The sequence below is a fragment of the Trichosurus vulpecula genome, chromosome 7 (assembly GCF_011100635.1).
Source record: "Trichosurus vulpecula isolate mTriVul1 chromosome 7, mTriVul1.pri, whole genome shotgun sequence".
Taxonomy (NCBI): domain Eukaryota; kingdom Metazoa; phylum Chordata; class Mammalia; order Diprotodontia; family Phalangeridae; genus Trichosurus; species Trichosurus vulpecula.
Window position 1 is genome coordinate 57,069,641 of NC_050579.1, and position 18,088 is coordinate 57,087,728.

General features: G+C 49.8%; 2 protein-coding genes across 4 annotated transcripts; one reads left to right on the forward strand and one right to left on the reverse strand.

Annotated features, from left to right (window-relative positions):
• Positions 1 to 523: 523 nt before the first annotated feature.
• On the reverse strand, positions 524 to 7,919 carry TAFA3 (TAFA chemokine like family member 3). Of its 3 annotated transcripts, none has more exons than XM_036769130.1 (7): positions 7,748 to 7,765; positions 7,064 to 7,149; positions 5,892 to 5,948; positions 5,441 to 5,556; positions 4,478 to 4,627; positions 2,737 to 2,861; positions 524 to 879 (listed from the first exon to the last, which is right to left on the reverse strand). In XM_036769130.1, the coding sequence occupies exons 4-7, from the start codon at positions 5,553 to 5,555 to the stop codon at positions 868 to 870; spliced, it is 402 nt and encodes a 133-aa protein (XP_036625025.1). In that variant the 5' UTR covers position 5,556; positions 5,892 to 5,948; positions 7,064 to 7,149; positions 7,748 to 7,765; the 3' UTR covers positions 524 to 867. The 3 variants fall into 3 exon arrangements, with proteins under 3 accessions (XP_036625025.1, XP_036625024.1, XP_036625026.1); XM_036769129.1 differs by having other exon boundaries at positions 5,892 to 5,978; XM_036769131.1 differs by lacking the exon at positions 7,064 to 7,149 and having other exon boundaries at positions 5,892 to 5,978; positions 7,748 to 7,919.
• A 3,806-nt stretch (positions 7,920 to 11,725) lies between these two features.
• PPM1J (protein phosphatase, Mg2+/Mn2+ dependent 1J) lies at positions 11,726 to 17,606 on the forward strand. The gene is made up of 10 exons (XM_036769132.1): positions 11,726 to 12,074; positions 13,407 to 13,521; positions 13,965 to 14,261; positions 14,608 to 14,720; positions 14,970 to 15,054; positions 15,689 to 15,807; positions 16,030 to 16,093; positions 16,286 to 16,393; positions 16,637 to 16,788; positions 17,288 to 17,606. Exons 1-10 carry the CDS (start codon positions 11,749 to 11,751, stop codon positions 17,433 to 17,435), a joined length of 1,527 nt encoding a protein of 508 aa, XP_036625027.1. The 5' UTR covers positions 11,726 to 11,748; the 3' UTR covers positions 17,436 to 17,606.
• Positions 17,607 to 18,088: the final 482 nt, after the last annotated feature.

The following is an 18,088-nucleotide window of genomic DNA, read 5'->3' on the forward strand; positions in this document are numbered from 1 at the left end:
CCTTAGAGATATACAGTTTAACAGATGAGAAAACTTTGGGCCATAGAGGTTAAGTGACTTGCCCAAGGTCACATAGCTAATAAATGGCAGAACCAAGACTGTAATCCAGGTCTTGACCCCAAGCCCAGTGTTCTTTCTACAACACTCTGCTACTCATTCACTCCACTCATAGATGCTCATTTTAAGAGTCCTTTCCTCTTTTAAGGGGGCTCTTATAAGGTCCTACTCCAAAATTCTATGGAAACAACTGGTCAACAGGCTACCCCACTGCACAAACCCCACTGGGATGTTGTCCCATATCCTCCCACATGCCTCTCATTCATCCAAAAGGGATCTTTCCATTAGAAGGTCAGCAGCTTCATGAAGACATTCGATTCAATTGGGAACAATGGATGTGATTCCTCTAGCTTGCTACCATAAACCCAGGGAGAGGGGGAGGTCTGAAAGACAGAGATCTAATTTCCTGACCTCTTCTATCTGCTAATAGCTTCAACAATGATAAACAGCTCTAGAACTCACTTATCTCTGACAGTTTTCTGTGTGTGTCTGGTCTCTCCAGCTAGACTGTACGCTCCCTCAGGACAGGAATTATGTCTTATATGTCTTCACTTAGCACAGAGATCTCCACAGAGGATATTATGGAAACCCTTGTTGCTTGCTTAATGGAAATACCCCTGGGAAAGAGGACATTGCAATGATGTTCAGGTCCACCAGAGGACAGTGTTTCCATTGCTTTGTAATTCTGATGAGGCAGGTCCACCCAAGAGTTTCCAATTATTCCCATCTTCTAGGACCCTGGTTCCTCTCAAGCCTTCTTTGGCTCATGGTTCCATTGTTCCTCTCCAGGCCAGAATATGTCCTCAAGGGCTATCGTGTGACCTGAAAAATAGGGTGAGGAGTTAGGTATGGATGGGTACGCCCAAACCCACCCTTACCACCCGTCATGGTCTGCTCAGAGAGAAGCAGCTACCCCATCCTAGCAATCACAAACTTCCCACAATGAAAAGGCCTTCCAGAGGTCTTACGATTCTTTCCTCAGATCCATAACCTTGGCTGTGCTGAGCAGAGAGGCCTGAGAAAAGGCAACCACCGGCCCCCACTTTTCACTGGGGAGCAACTCTCTATGCTGCAGGCATAGTGTGGAGACAATTAGCCAGCCTCTCTTTAAGGCAATGGTTAACCTGAGATCTGTGGGTAGATTTCAGGTCAGTGAATTCATTTTTTAAAAATATTTTGATAACTGTATTTTAATATAATTGGTTTCCTGTACAATCCTAGACATTTTATTTTATGTATTTAAAAACATTATCCTGAGAAGGAGTCCAGAGGCTTCACCAGACTGCCAAAAGGGTATATGGAACAAAATAAGATTAAGTACTCTCTGCTTTATAGAGACTTGTACAAATCCAATCCTATTAAATGATAGCAAACATTTTAAGTGGCATAGGGTACCTCCTTTATTCTTAAAAGGATCCCAAGAAGATTCTATGGTTTCTCTCTCACTTGTGAATAATTATAATAGATGATGGACCTACGTACATATACACACATATACACACATAAACACACACACATATATGTGTGTGGGTATGTATATGTGTACATATTTGAACATATACACATCTACATATACACACAATATAGATATACACACACATACGTAACTTTGAAGCACTTTACCCACATTTTCTCATTTGAGCCTCACTTTTTTGTGTGGGAGGCATTTTAGAGGTTAAGTGATTTGCCTCTGGTCGCACTTCCAGTAGGGATCCCAAACCCATTTGAACTCAGGTTTTCCTAACCCCATGTCCAGCACATTTCCCAATACAACATACTGGCTCTTCCACCAGACGACTAAGTTCTGCTCTATAGCTAACCAAACTCTCCGGTACTGCTGCTCCAATTTAAGCCCCTCGCCTTTTGTTTCAGTCTCTTTGGAGATGGAGAAGAGCTGACTGGCATCCTCCTCCTAACAGCCCTTCAGACTCTGAAGGCTGCTTTACAAAGCCTGCCTCTGTCTGTCTTTTCACAATCACTTTTGGGTTGAGGCATCAGAGGGGGCAGGGTCGGGAAGCAGCCTAGCTCTGGCATAGATAGATGAAGCCTTACTCGCCTGTATAAATGGTGATGAGAGAATGATGCGACTGATTAAGCAGGGCACACATGGAATTGCTAATGAGTCTGATAAAATTTTAATTACCCCTTGTTCTGTGGGGCAGGCAGCAAAGCATGAAAATAATCATCGTGTCGGGCTCTACCACGGCAGAGCTGTCAACCTAGAGGGAAGTGGGCAGGAGGGTGTAGGGAGAGCTAAGATGAGGGGCGGGGGCGGAGGGAGGAGCCCTAGATCAAGAGTGGGTAGGCAGGGATGCTACGACCCCAGGAATTCTGGTGGAAGTGGGCTTGTCTCCACTATTATGCTATTTCAGTTCTGCCTTTAGAATGACCTCTTTCTATTTCAGTGAGGCTTAAGGGTGGGTTTCTAAAATTCTTCTCTAACCCTGGGGCAGAGAGAAGATATATAAAAGGGGCAGGAACCTGCCAGGGATATCCAGCACCTTAGATGTAGAGACAAGATGAAAATCCAGACCCAAGGCATCTCCCTGGATTCATCCCCATGGTTTGGACACCTGCCATTGGCCTCCCTCCTCAGGGTACAACCAGGAACTTCCCTCTCCTTTCCTTTCTTCCTTGAATAATGAGGGTCAAGGGGATGAGGGATCCATTCCCAGGTACCTTGGTGGTTTTGACTTTGTTCCCGCTGCTACAGCTCCATCCAGACAGGTCTGGGAGCACTTTACACTCTTCCTCAGGCAGACAGGGCTGCATCTGACACCACCACTTCTGCAGGACAATGGAAGCTGTGGGAGTGGACAGTGGTGAGGGGTCAGCACTGATCTCTGTGAGCACATATATGGGTGAAGAGTAGGTTCATCCTCCTGCTGCTGGAGGGGACAATGAGAGAGGTCTTCATGTACAAACCCCCTGGGGTATAAGCTACTTCCTTAAGCATAGGGAGGGAACCAGAGCCCCACAGCCAGCACATGCCCTCTGCCAATGCCAGGAGGGTTTAGCTGAGAAGGGGATACTTCCAGGACTGAAGCCTCTAAACGCTCCCAGTAATGACTTCAAGCCCAGGTAATTCCTTCATCCTGTAAAGACAACCTGAGCCAATCAAGGGCAGGAAACAGGAGCAATCCACCCATACAGCGATTCTACAGTTCAACCATGTCATAGGTGTGAAAGCAGTCCCTCCACATAGCCCTTTCTATGGCAGTACCACTGTGTCTGCTTCTGTGTGTGAGCAAATGTGGGGGTGGGGTTGAAGGCATGCAAGTGTTAATAAGTTCATGAATATACAAGAGTGTTATTGGGCGAGGGAATGGTCAGGGAACAAACACTAAATGTCTGCCATGTGCCGGGCACTGCTAGGCCCCGGAGATACTAAGACAAAAATGAAGTAGTTCCTGTCCTGAGTGTATAAGTGCGCTAGCTCAGTTCATGTTGTGTGGGAGAGAGGGGAGAGGAGAGTAAGAGAAGAGAGAAAGAAAGAATAGAGAGGAGAGAGGAGAGAAAGAAGAATGAGAGGAAGGGAGAGGGAGGGAAGAAGGAGAAAGGAGAGGGAGGGGGAGAGAGATACTGAGAGAAAGGAGAGAGATATAGATGTGTGTGTGTGTGTGTGTGTGTGTGTGTAAGAGAATTTAATCTCTGAAATCTCTGAATTGTAATTAATTTAATTTATTAATTTAATTATTTAATTTAATTTCTGAAAGTATGAGTTGTTGTCAGTTGTTTCAGTCATATCCAACTCTTTGTGACCAAATTTGGGATTTTCTTCGCAAAGATACTAGAGTGATTTGCCATTTCCTTCTCCAGCTCATTTTACAGATGAGGAAACTGAGGCAAACAGGGTTAAGTGACTTGCCCAGGGTCACACAGCTACTAAGTGTCTGAGGCCAGATTTCAACTTAGGTCTTCCTGATTCCAGGCCCACCACTCTACCCACTATGCCACCTAGCTGCTTTGAAGATATGAGGTTATATGCATTTGTGATGGTGGGTATCTAAGGGGTGGGTATGAGGGTATATCATGAAAGGAGAGTACGAGAAGCAAGTGTATAGAAAGGTGAATGTGAGGAGAAGTGTTCGAGAGGGTGTAAGACTTGGTGTGTGAGAAGGCAAAAATGTGAAGGGGTAAGTGTTCAAGAAAGTCTCCTGATCTGGAAAGAAGGGACAGTAATACCTTTCATGCTACGTGCATGGAAAGAATTCTTATTTTTATTGTTATTATCATGACCATCGCCATTTATTATTACAACAGTAATCTCTCATATAGGCAGTGGAACCAGAGGAGGAAAGAGAACTTTTTCTCATTTCATAAAGCCAGAAACGATATTTGAATTTTTGCAATTTTCTTCAATGGTCTCATGCAGTCTCGCCTCCCCCGCCCGCCCCAGACCTTGTCCTTAGTCACTCACCATCCACACAGGAGGGTTTTGCCCTAGTGGTCCCTGCCACCTGGCCTGGGAAGCAGGAACATTTGACTGTCTGGGATCGCTCCTCAATTCGGTTCCGGTTACAGCATCGATGGGCAGCAATCACTTCACAAGTGCCAGGTTCCACATGTACTAGAAGAAGAAATGTCAGAAGGATGCTGTCCTTCCTCACTCACCCAGTACTCTTCCTTCCCACAGGGCCGTGCTGGACATCCATCCCCTGACACTTAGCTCCCCACCCTCAGGGCAGAGAATATTTTAAAAAATTATTTCCATTAAGAGATAAATAGAAATCCCCCTGGGTATTTTCTGCACACTCCCCCACTTTTCTGAAGTACTTAGCCCAAGACAGACTGAGAACACACTGACCACACCTTCAAAAGAGCTCTACCCACCCAGGCCAAAGAGAATGAGCCTCCAGCCCCTCCCCATCTTGCCTTCACAGTGTGGGGGGATAGAGAAGACTTACAAATGAGTGGGGAGGATTATCCGATTACATAGGCTTTCATTATTCCAGAAGGAAAACCACAGAATTAGGACAGGGGTCCAGACTTAACCCTTGAATCTCCACCCTCCTGTATAAAGCCTCTTCTCTGGTTTCTCTCCAGGGTGGGACAATTGTGTGGAGCAATTGGGCATCTTCCCTGTGCTCTATGGAATGACCTGAATTTGTTCTTTTTTTTAAGCATGGCGACAGAAAGCAGCACCAAGTGAAATGTCTATGAAAATTCTCCCCACTAAGCCTAGCATCTGTTCAGGATGGTTAGTGCCTAGCTGTCTAGTCTTTCTCCATCCCCTGAGGCAGGGTCCAAGGTCATGTTAGTCAAACTCTGATTCCAGTCAAGCAGAGAACACCCTTCCTCATCTCAGCTCAAAACCTCTCCAAGAGTCCTATGCCTTTCAAAGGCACATTCTTCATGTCCCCCTTCCCAGAAAAAAAAAAACCTGTGTGAGTCCGAGGATGTGATGAAGCAAATGCCAGCCGTGCCCACAGTGTGGCCAAGCAGAGCACCAAAAGACAGACTCCTGTGCTCCAGCTCCGAAAGTCCCTCTCACTCATTCTGAAAAAAAAAAAACAAAGACGAGATGTGTGGGGATGGACCAGGGGTAAAACTGCATACCTTCTATGCTCTTCTTGTTCCTCTTTCAATTCCAACCAGAATAGGGTTCCCAAATGCACCATTGAAGGAGGCTGGAAATGGAGGAAACCCTATGGGGTTCACGGAATAGGGGAATGGTACCCAAACCAGAGGAAACAAATGGGGAAAATAACCTCTCAGAACATGGGATGGAGTTGGAGCCCACAAAAAGATGGAGTCAGTATGCTTCCTGCCTTCCTTTCTTCTGCCAAGCCTTAGCTACCTCCCTTTAATTTGGCCCATCTCCCCCGACTCACCTCTTACAGGGCTCCCAGCTATTGCTTGTAAGTGTACTGGACTCAAACTGACTCCACCTGGGTGAGTGGGAGAAAACATTGGGGTCTCTGGGGAGAGAAGGAGGGGGAGAGAGAGAGAGAGAGAGAAAGAGAGAGAGAGAGAGAAAATAGGGAGGGGGGAGAGGGAGAGGGAGAGGGAGAGGGAGAGAGATGGGGCGGGGGGAGAGAGAGAGAGAGAGAACCTGAGACTGAGTATAATGTTAAGGGGTAAGGAGAAAAGGGGAAGATACTTGTGGGGTTGTGGGGTGTTGGATAATAAAGTCAATCAAGCAAATCTCTCAGATGCCAGATCCCTGGCCAAAATTTCCAGGGGTCCTAAGCCATTCTTGTTCTTTTCCTTTACCCTGAGAGGTTATGTGTTTCCTCCTTCCTCAAAGACCTCATGTCAAATGCTTGATTTGAAGGCACCTCCTCTCCCCCTCCCACCAAAGGATGGGAAATCTAGGGAACTGGGACTGAGGAATTCTTTATGCTTACCCTGGGGTGAAGAGGGTTGTATCTCCCCAGAGAAGAGGGGATAGAATAGGTTGGGGATGGCTGGGTAACAATTCTTGTGGGACTTGAGAGACATAAATGGAGCCAAGGAACAGAAAACACCTGATCCTCTTCTTGGTGGAAACCAGTAAGAGAATTGAGCCCCTCCACCTCAGGGACCCTGAACTGGGTTCTACTCCATCTCTCCCCAAATCCCTGTCTACCCCAGCCCTCTGCCCTTGTAGGGTTTCTGGTCACTTTCTCCTTGAAGGATAGATTGAGTTAATCCCACTCTTACTGTCCTCACATCTATTCTAGAGGACTAGATCACACAAGATCCCAGATCCTCAGAGACCAGAACCCTCAATAGTTACTTTCTTTCAAGGGATTCCCTCTACACAACACATACAGACACACACAAACACAGAGGCTAGGTGGCAAGAATTAAAACAGAAAGATGATACTCAGGACCACAAAGTTGGGGGAGAAACCCTGTTGTTTTTGTTCCCAGTTCCACCTGAGAAGTGGATGGACTCAGTGACCTTGCCATAACTGGTCAGACTTCACTTTACCCCTAGTAGGAAGACTATAGGGTGTTTTGAATGGAGGGAAGAGAAAGGGGCCTGGGGGTGGGGAATCTTTTTTCGTTTCTATTTTACCCGTGGAGTTAACATCCTCACAGTTTGGTAGGTAGGAGGAGCTCTGTGGATCAGAAAGGCCACTCTGCTACACTTCTCCCTTCTACCTAGAAATAATTTCATTTTGATTATCTCCTATACCTCTATTCTCTGCTGCCCCATTCCCCCAATTCTCACAATCCACAGGAATGCCTCGCTCCCAGCTCCAAGGAGCCCTAAGCTGGTACACTGAGGGGAAGGATGCTGAAAGGAGACAGATTGGTGCCCTCGATGGAGGCCGTTTGCAACAGTCTACCTCCGCCCACCCGCTCCCTCTCTCGTTAACAAATGGAGAAAGTAGGTGCCCCTTGGGGGGGGAGGGAGGGTCCTGTCTCCGCTACGACATCGAAGGATTTGGTGTCCACTTCTGCCTCAGTTTCCTCTCCTGTCTCCGAGAGGTGATGCTCACGGCTCCAAATCACTACCCAGGCTCTGGAAGAGATAAAACCCTCCCTCCTCTCCTCTCCCTCAGTTCCACACATCATTACTAACAGTGCCCTACCTTACACAAGAAATTCGGGGCTAGATATGGGGACATCAGGAACCCTCAGTCTCTTCCTAGCCTATGGGACAGGACTCCCTCCACTTTCCCCTCCCCCTCCTTGTCCCAGCCCCTCTAGACACCCTTCCAGATCTCGACACCTGGGACTTCCTCGTGTCTCGTACCTGCGGCCGCTTTTGCCCACCGAAGCAGAGGTCGGCCCTGCTCCTACACTCGAGGACCAAGGACCTGGGAGCCTGTAGCCGGGATCTGACCGTCTGCCGCTCTGCAGTCGCTGCACTGCCCGGCTTCGTTGCGTCGGCCACTGTCCGGAACCTCTGGATCTCTGTCACCAAGTCGTGCGCTCTCCGGGCAGCTGGGCTCCAGCCAGGCTGTCTTCGAGGGTGCCGCTCCTGGGCACTGGGGAGCTCCGGGCCCGGCCCAGCCCAGCTCTGCGGAGCTCGGCTCAGCTCCCTCTCTCTCTGGTCCTCCCGCCCCAAAAGGCTAAAAAGCGCGCAGCCGCTGCGTATCTGTCCGCTACGGGCCGCCTCCGCTCCCCTAGCCCTGCACCAGCGCAAGCAGCCTTCTGCCACTCCTGGGACAGCGCCGGGCACAGGGCAGGAGAACGCAGCGCAGAAGAACGCAGCGCAGCACCGCCGAGCCCCGCTAAGCCTCGAGAGCCCCAGCCGGGACAGCGGGGACAGCGGGACCAGCGTCTGTGAGGGGGCGGCCAGCGGGGACCAGGTAGCAGCGGCCTCTGGCGGCCACACGAGGAAGGAGGGGCCTAGGGAACACTTCGACCCCCACCCCTCGCCCGTACTGTCCCTTGCCTCTTGCTCCTGTATCCTAGAAGAACCTTTATTACCAGACTAGTTGAACTCACACTGACAAGTTCAGAGGAAAGATACGCCCCGCTCCAGGTCCCAAGGTCTGAAGGTCGTTAAGGTCCCTTCCAACTCTGAAATGACACCATTCTTTGGTCCGTTCCCTGATGCGCGCTCAGAACGGTGGAGGGAGGGGCAAGAGGTGTCGACAGAACTGAGACTAAGGGTAGGCAAGGTAGACAGTCACCCAGGGTGCAACATGGGGGCGGGTGTGCGAAGAGGGACTTAAGTGTTACTTTTTATAGACGTGTATTTTTAATGCAGTCCCCCAGGGCTTAGGAACACAACTGTGAAAGACTTCTTTCCTAAGTTCTTGAAACCGAAGAAATTCTTCTTTTAAAAAATAAAATTGTATTCATACTTTCATGGAGGCTAGGAAAAGGAGGGAATGGGGAAATCAATCTGTAAAAAACTACTCTGTCCAGGGCAGGGGTGGGAAACCTTCCTTGAGGCTACATGTGGCCCTCTAGGTCCTCAAGTGTGGCCCTTTGACTGGATCCAAACTTCACAGAGGATTTGTTCTGTAAACTTGGACTCAGTCAAAAGGCTGCACCCAAAGACCTAGAAGGCCACATGTGGCCTTGAGGCCTAAGGTTCCCCCCTTCGCCCAGCCTTACTGATGCCTTAGCCCTAAATCGGGGATAGTGTGGGTGAACGAGGCTGGCTATGGACTCCCTGCCCAGAGACACCCTATAGGACTGCACCAGTCAGTAGCCAAAGTCAGAACTAACTAGTACAAGGCAACCAAAGCCCGTGGTCTAGGGCATTGATATGCCTCCACCTTCTTACCCTGGGCTAGACCTTTACCAGCCCTACCCCAGAGACCCACCACCACCATTGTACCCGTAGACTCTGGTCTGCCTTCCACCAAAAACCTCTTCAGGGCAGAGTTAAGATTCTGGGTTTGATTGCACCTTCAGTCTGGTTATCCTCTGGGCCTTCTCAGCTGATCATACCACCCTATTTTCCTCCACACTCACTACTATCTTTGACCTCAAGAGAAAAGCTTCCTAATGATGGGAGGAAACCTGACCATTGAGCAAGTTTTTTGGCTTCCAGGAGCCACTTCCTGCCATAGTGGCTATTCCTAAAGTACAAACAAGTCTGACCAAGTCATTTCCCTATTCAATAAATCCTAATGGCTCCTTGTTACTTCTAGGATCAAATAAAAACTCTTTCTGGCACTGGAAGCTCTTAACAACCTAGCTCTTCCTACCATGCCACTCTTCCTATGCATTATTCTCCTTCCAGCACAGTCTTGGCTTACCTGATGCTCTCTCTCCATTTCCTTACTCCATGCCTCACTGTCGCCCATGCTTGGAATATTCTGCCTCCACACCTCTCCTTCTCTTAGAATGATTGGTTTTCCTTCAAAATTCAGCTTGAGTATCTTTTACATAAAGTCTTTCCTGATTGCCCTATCGGCTAGTGCACTCTCTTGTCAAATTACATCTTTTTTAGTAGGTAGATGGGGCAGCTTGGCATCCCCAGCTTAGCATCAGGAAGACTCATCTTCCTGAGTTGAAATCTGCCTCCCGTGTGTGATCCTAGGCTAGTCACTTAACCCTGTTTGCCTCAGTTTTCTCATCTGTAAAATGAGCTGGAGAAGGGAATGGCAAACTACTCCAGTACCTTTGCCAAGAAAACTTCAAATGGGGTCATGAAGAGTTGGACATGACTGAATTTTCTAAGTCTACAAGGTCCTGACTATATATATCCCTTGTAGTTGGGTGAGGAATGTAAAGCATAAAGAATGGCTGGGTAACACAAGAAAGGAGGGAGATGCCCCAGAAACACTGAATAATAAGAACTAGGGTATTTCTGGGAAATTGACATACAGTGACATTCTTATCTGTGTCTTCAGTTCAATTCAACAGACATTTATTAAGATATTTTTAGTTCTAGGGGGATGAGGGGGGAGGAGGTATCATGGCTTAGTGGTTGGTGGGTGCTGGGCTTAGAGATGGGAAGACCTGAGCTCAAGGCCAGCCTTTGACACTTCCTAAGTGAATGACCCTGAATAAGCCATAAACCTTTCTGTGTCTCAGGCTAAATTGTAGAAAGCTTGTAATCCCTATTGGTGGAGAAATTTCTCCAAGCTGATGAAATCCCAGATCCTTTGGGTGTATATGACATATACATATATATATATATATGTGTGTGTGTGTGTGTGTATACAATATACACATATACACATACACACATAAATATTATATATACACATACACACAAATATAGCTACATATCTATACACACACACACACACACACACACACACACATGCACACAATATCCTAACTTTCTGTCCTTGTTTTGGTCTCTCCCTTTTTTCTGATTTTCTGTTGTACACCTGTTCTGCTGTCCTTTTTCCCCAACCAAAGATGGTTACCTTGGCCTGTGACTCCCTCCAGTGGTAGTTACATGACAGGCTTTGTCAATTATCATTTATACCACTTCCCCCCTAAAAAAAAAAACTCGGGCCCCCTTAGGGCTCCTGATACTGGGAAAATAGAGTGGCATGAGACTATGGCAAACAAAAGGAAAGGAGGTAGCTCGGCTTAGAACCTAGGGGTGGGGAGGGAGGGAGAAAGAAAGACAGAGTGATAGCAGAGCCTTTGCCATGGGAGGTGGTCTGCATGGGAAAGTGACCATAGGGGAATTCCATGTACAATTAATTCACTAAGTCATGTTAGTTTGCTCATTTTCAAAGTCATTGCCTTCCCCTCCTCCCCTATCCTCCACATACACACATATTGTCTCATTAGAGGTGTTGTCACACCAGGTCACCAGGCAGCCTGGCATGTACCCAGAGGTTGCTGACACTGAATTCCTGAGGGCAGCCACCTAGTTAAGGCACTGAGGTAATCTGGTCCAACTCTCCGCCTTTAGGAAGGTCCCCCTCCAAGTCCAAGCTTATTCTCAGAGAGTTCTACTAAAAAACCTCCTGGATTTTCCCTCATTCATTCGTTTCCAGCTACTCAGAAAGGGACTCCTGGTTGAAGTCTGGCCTGGTATAAAGGAGACCTGGAGTCCCAAGCCACTTCCTACAGACAGGTGACCCATTTCTTTCCCAGGTCAGTGAAGGGAAACTGAGGTAAGGGAGGAGGTGATGGTGGCGGTGAGGCTGCTCCCCAGCTGGCCTGGGAGAAGCGGAAGCCAGCGATGGTGAATAAAGTATAACTTAGAGCTCTCTCGGTCCGGAGTAGCTAAGGGCTGGTGTCAGCACCTCCCTCCCAGAACCCTCAGGGGGTAGGGCGTTCTAGGGGCGTGGCCAAGGCTGGGGCGGGGCCAAGAGTAGCAGCATGCTAAACCGAGTGCGCTCCGCGGTGGCGCACCTGGTCAGCTCCGGGGGCACACCCGGGTCTGGGTCCAACGAGCTCCCTACCCCTACCCCTACGTCGCCCGACCCCATTGCTCACGCTGTGGCACCTCGGAGCCCTCCTGCGTGGGCTGAAAGTGGAACTAAGGCATCTGGGGGCGCTGTGGAGAACCGGGGGAGTTCCTCTCGACCGACCTTCTTGAAGCTGAGCCCCAGGGGGCTACGGCGAGCAGAAGACCACGCTGGCCGGGTCGTGCAGAGCCCCCCGGATACAGGCCGCAGCCTGCCCTGGAGAACGGGCTATGCCGAGTGAGCCCCCCTCCCTGACCCCATTACAGAATGGCATCTTGGGGGACCGGACCCCAAGATACTTCCTCTTACCCCCAGATTTGCCCCTGAAATCCTGAGATTCACTCTTCCTCCCTGCCCCAGTCCCTCAGACCCCTATCTCTTTTGGGGATGCCCCGACTCCAGAAATCTCGGCTCGAGGCTGGTATCCCCAAAGTCTCACCACTCAGGGACCCCATCACGCCCCTCACTTTTTTCCGGGATTCCCACCCCCCACCATCCCGGGGCGGGGAGGCAGAGGGCGAGGCTGCAGAACCTGTGGTATAAGTTGGTCGCTTCTCTGCTCACAAGCCTTCAGTTAATAAGTGAGTGTGGAAGAGAAAAACGGGGCGGGGGGCGGGGAAGCTGTTTAGAGAGGAACCAGACCGGAGCCAATGAACCCCCCCCCCCCCCCCCCCGCTCCGACTCCTGACCTCAGGACCAGACATTCCCCTCCCCCTCCACACCCAGAAATAGCCCAGGACTCGAAGCTTCGGACTTACTCTCTGGTGGGGGTGGGGGGGAGGTAGCGTGAGGTGCTAGGGCCAGGTGGAGAGGGAGGGGGAGCTGGATAGCTCCTTCGGGGCAGCCGAGCCAAGCCAGAGCCAAGGCTAGCTCTGCTGCCTCGGGAGTCTCGGGAGTCGGGATCCGGGCGGGTTCCCAGTCTGGGATGCATTTTTAATATCTCTGCCGGGAAAGCAAAAGCTTGAAGTGGGATGGAGCAGGTGGAGGGAAGGAAGGGGCATCGATATAATCCCTCCTCCCCTCCCTTCCCCCCCTCCATGGTCATTCCCAGGTCGCATGGGCTGTGTGCTGTGGGCATACCCGAGGGGTGTCTTCCCCTCCCCTCTATAATTCCTCTTTTCCTAACTGAGTTATTGCACTTCCCCATTTTGCAAAGCACCACAGACTGTTCCCTGTCGCATTCTAAGATCTGTAGCCCAGAAAGGGTTTGGTTTTCCTCCTGGAAGACATAGGAGACAGGACCTGAGAAGTAAAATTTCCTGTCCCTTCTTCTATCCCCCACCCCCATTATAGTATTTCCGTAAAGACCCCTCCTAACTGAAGAGGACTTCCCCCTTGTCAGAATGAGGTAGGAGGGAAGGTAGTACATGGAGCTTCCCTCAGACAAACGCCCAACCAAGATTCTGTGTATATTTCCCTTCCCTCCAATCCTTGTGCCTGTTTCTGGCCTGTATACCAGCTCTGACCTTTCAACACTTGGCTGGCAGGCTTCAGCCATGATGGGGGAGGGGAGTTCTTCTGGGTCCCTGGCTGTGTGTCCAGCCTGATGTGGTCAATCTGGCCTGGCAGGGTCATTAACGCAGGCAAGAGTCGCCATAATGAGGACCAGGCATGCTGTGAGGTGGTTTATGTTGAAAGCAGACAGGCCAGGATGGGTGGGCCAGGGAAATCCATCAAGGACCAGGTGAGTTCCTCATCCCCCTGACCTTTCCACTGTTCTAAAATATGAAATCACTAGAGAAACTTGTTTGCTCACCTTGGCCCAAACTGTAATTAACCAGCTGCTCAGCTTTGACTTTCTCATCTTCAGCTTTTGATTTTTTTTTTAACCTGTTTGGATTTTTTAAAAATTCCTAGAATTGGCCTTGAGTCTCCTTTTAAAAAATTCCTCAGTTTTCATTTTACATCTCATATGAAATGAGTGTTCCAACCCTTGTTAATTAGTGAGCTGGTTACTAGTTTGACCTTTGGCCTTGATTCTATCAGGCCTCAGATTTCTGACCGCTAGCTTTTGGCCTGACCAAACTCACCTTGATGATTTTCTCTGATCCCCTCCATTTATTGACCTGATTTGGTCCTCTAGAAATTTCTCCTACACATCTCACCCTCTCTATCATTTCTCTTCAGGGCCACCAGGGTCTCCACTTCCACTATTGGGGCCTGTTCGATGGGCATGCAGGGGTTGGGGCAGCAGAAATGGCCTCAAGACTCCTTCATCGACATATTCGGGAGCAGCTTCGGGGCCTAGTGGAGATCCTGCAGGACCCTTCTCCACCCCCTCTCTGCCTTCCATCCACTACTGAGGCCTCTGTCTCCTTGGAACCCTCATGCCCTGGTGGGTCCCAGCCATGTTGGCCATTGCAGAAAGAGGTGACCCATGAGAGCCTAGTGGTGGGGGCCATTGAGAATGCCTTCCAGTTCATGGTGAGAGGCAAGAAGAGTATCAGGGTGGGGAGGGAGACACTTTAGCCCTCATGGGGAGTCATGGCTGATCTGAGGGAGGAGGGCAGATGCTAGTAGAAGGTATCTCTCTCCCAGCTTTGTGGTTTCCATCCATTTCTGACTCTTCTTCCCTAAGCAGAACCTCGAGGGGACACCCCCTTCCTGCCCCCAGCATTGTACCCCTTTGTCTATGTCATGCCAACAATGTAGTCAGGTTGAACTGGGGACAGGGGCAGATATGGGTCACAATTTTTCCCTGGGCTTGAGATGAGCCTCTTTATCTCCAACTCTCTGCCTTCACACTTCTCCTACCCTTCCCTGACGGCAGGATGAGCGCATGGCACGGGAACAGAGGAATCAGTATGCAATAGGGGGTTGCTGTGCCCTGGTCGCCGTCTACCTCCTGGGGAAGATGTATGTGGCCAATGCTGGAGACAGCAGGTATGGTGGGGCAAGGAGAATGGAGAGGAATCTGGCTTTAGGGGCTAAAGGTCATTGGCTGTGAGAACAAAGGAACTACACCCTTGAAGAAGGCAGGGGAGATATGGGAAGTCAGAGATAGCAAGGGGGTGGCACTTAGGGACAGAATTGTGGGGAAATTCATTGGGAGAGGGGCCAGGCAGGGCCTCCTCAGCCCTGGAGATTGGTTTGACCTCAAGGTTGGTTCTACATTTCCTTCCCTTATCCTAGGGCTATAATTGTCCGAAATGGGGACATCATTCCAATGTCTCGGGAGTTTACCCCTGAGACAGAAAGACAGAGACTGCAACTCCTTGTAAGTAAAACCCAACACTCACTCTTCCAGGGCTGGCATGCTTTTTTTACTTCATACACAGACTTTGCCTCCGTTTTTCCTGCTGTAATGTGTAGCTACCTTCTGGGCTGGTGAAGTCTACCAGGGGTGGGGAACCTGTGGCCTTCTGGGTCCTTGGGTGCGGCCTTTTGACTGCATCCAACCTTTATGGAACAAATCCTTTTCTTAAGGGGATTTGTTCGGTGAAGTTTGGATTTAGTCAGAGGGCCACACTTGAGAACCTAGAGGGCCACAAGTGGCCTTGAGGCTGTAGGTTCCCCACCCCTGGTCTGAACTGAGATGATGATCTGATGGGAAGAAATGTCGGCCATTTCAATTTTATATTCTGCATCCAGAGTTGAGGAAGGGGATTAAGGTTAAAGATAAAGGGAGGGAAGAAGACCCACTGGATGGATCTTCTATTTGGATGGATCTATTTTGGTCCTGGTAAGGGAATCACACACTGCTGTGCCCTGAGGGACAAATTTGTCTTGCACTGATAAATTATGTGCAAGAGTTGGGGGGATGATGCAAAACATCTCCAGGACCCTCCTGATCCCCCAATTCCCTTGGGTACTACCTGCCCTCCTCACCAACCCCTGCCACAATCCATCAGGGCTTCCTGAAACCAGAGCTGTTGGGCAATGAGTTCACCCACCTCGAGTTCCCCCGGAGAGTCCAGCCAAAAGAGCTGGGTCAACGAATGCTGTATCGGGACCAGAGCATGACTGGCTGGTAACACTGCCTTTCTGCTGGTTATTGCTTAGTCCACTCATCTCCCCATCCCCTCCCTTGGTAACCCAGATGCCTCCCTGCCCTGGGCAGAGGCTGGAAGTTGGTTGTGGGGATAGATGCTCCTTTCCCAGGGTACTTGAGTGAGAGTCAGGGTGCCCTCTATTTAGAGGAATGAAGTAGCTTGATATCTGGGCAATACTTTCCTTGCTTCCCCCTCCCCAGGGCCTATAAAAAGATTGAACTGCAAGATCTCAGGTTTCCCCTGGTTTGTGGAGAAGGCAAAAAGGTAAAGTCTCATGGGGAAGTGTGTGTGTGGTAGGTGGGGGTGGGGGGTGGATGGAGGGAAGGACACTGGACAGGGAGGGGGGCCGCAGGGAGACAACAATCTGTTATAGAGCTAGAGAATCAGAGTGTGTACACATGGTCCAGAAGACCTACATTGTAAGGAAGAATTTAAATTTGCACCCATTCCTTTCAGGCTCGGGTAATGGCCACTATTGGAGTGACCCGGGGCTTGGGTGACCATAATCTTAAAGTGTCCAGTTCCACTCTGCCTGTCAAACCCTTCCTGTCCTGTTTCCCAGAGGTGAGTTGTGCCAGGCCTCCCATTTTTTTGAGCCCCTAACATTCCTCTTCCCCTGATTCTCAAATCTTGCATCCTTACAATTACTCCCTTGAATTACTTATCTAGAAAGTTTTACTGAGGGCCTCCTTACAAGTTTTACACAATTCTCATCCCTTCTTAGCTCTTTGTCCTGCCCCCCTGATTTGCCCACCCTCTGCCCCTAGTGACTCTCTGTCTGACCCATCCCATCCTATACCTCTCCAGGTACAGGTGTATGACCTTACCCAGTATGAGCACTGCCCAGATGATGTATTAATCTTGGGCACAGATGGATTATGGGATGTCAGCAGTGACAAAGATGTGGCTGCCACTGTGGACAAAGTACTGTCAAGCTATGAGCCCAACGACCCCAGCAGGTGAGGTTGGATGGAAAAGTGACAGAGGAAAGTCAAATTCTACATGTCTCCATGCATGTTACTTGCCTGTGTTTCTCAAGCACTGGACTTGGCACCAAAAGGCCTGGTTTTGATTTACCACTTGGCCACTCATTATCTTGGTGACCTACAGCAAGACACCTAACTTGTTTTACTTTAAGTCTCTTCTCTTGTAAAATGGAGATGATACAAAATCTCAGCTCTACTACTGGTTCTGAGACCTTGGACAAGTCACTTGATTTCTTTAGCCTTGGGTTTCTTTATTCATAAAATGGACAGACTACTATCTCCAAGGTCCTGGAGGCTTTCAATGTTATGAGTTCCTAAATAATACCAAGTTTACATAAGGCTGTTGTGAGATAGTAAATGGGAAAGCCCTTTATAAGCTGAAAATTGATGCAAATGTAAGGTACCACCATTATTGTGAACATTGCTTTTATTATTACATGAAGTAACCTGAGTACATGTGTGTTCTTGGCAGGTACACTGCATTGGCCCAAGCCCTGGTCCTGGGGGCCAGGGGCATCTCCAGGGAGCAGGGCTGGCGGCTCCCCAATAACAAAATGGGCTCTGGCGATGATATTTCTGTCTTCGTTATCCCACTAGGGGGGCCCGGCAGCTATACTTAAGGGGCCTAGTGCCCTCCTCCCTCAGCTTCTTCAGACTCCGGCTCCTCCCCTGCCCAGACCTTGCAGCTGGTTCCATAATATTCTTCAGTAGCACTTTCACTGGGCAGGGATTGTCAGCTGGTTCTATCATACCCCGGGCTGTGTGTAAATAAAGCAAACGGACCCCCAAAACTGCGTGCTTCTCTACTTTGGGGAAAAGCTGAAAGCGGGAGGGGATTAGCCCTCAGCAGAGGGAAGGCGATCCGGAGGAGTGACCTAGGAGGCCTGCCTCCCTTCCCTGGCTTTTTCACGCCCCTACCTCCTCTCCTAGACCCAGGTGGCGACCCAGGAGCGCTGGCTGAGTCGGCCGCGGGAGGGCAGCCACCGCCGCTTCCGGACCCTACCCCGCCCAGAGATTCTCCCAACTTTCCTGTAGCCACCCGAAGGCTGTGCCCTGGGGCACCCCCTAGCCCCAAAGTCTGGCCATCTGCCTGACCATCTTTTCCCGGGCTCCCCCGCTGGCTCCCATTCCAGTCTCCTTAAGCGCGGGCAACCCTGAGGGTAACCAGACCAGCGATCGAGACTCGGGACTTGGAGTGGTGGACCCGAGGGGTAGGGTGAGAGGGGCGTGTCCCTCCCGGACTCGGCCTAAGCTCAACCTCTTCCCCAGTCCT

Coding starts and splice junctions, on each gene's coding strand:
- TAFA3 (XM_036769131.1), bottom strand. CDS start 5,555: ATGAGTGAGAGGGACTTTCGGAGCTGGAGCACAGGAGTCTGTCTTTTG. Junction 4,628..5,440: donor ACATCCTCGGACTCACACAG/GTTTTTTTTTTT, acceptor TTCTTCTTCTAG/TACATGTGGAACCTGGCACT. Junction 2,862..4,477: donor AAAACCCTCCTGTGTGGATG/GTGAGTGACTAA, acceptor CCACTCCCACAG/CTTCCATTGTCCTGCAGAAG.
- PPM1J (XM_036769132.1), top strand. CDS start 11,749: ATGCTAAACCGAGTGCGCTCCGCGGTGGCGCACCTGGTCAGCTCCGGG. Junction 16,094..16,285: donor TTTGTGGAGAAGGCAAAAAG/GTAAAGTCTCAT, acceptor CATTCCTTTCAG/GCTCGGGTAATGGCCACTAT. Junction 16,394..16,636: donor TCCTGTCCTGTTTCCCAGAG/GTGAGTTGTGCC, acceptor ATACCTCTCCAG/GTACAGGTGTATGACCTTAC.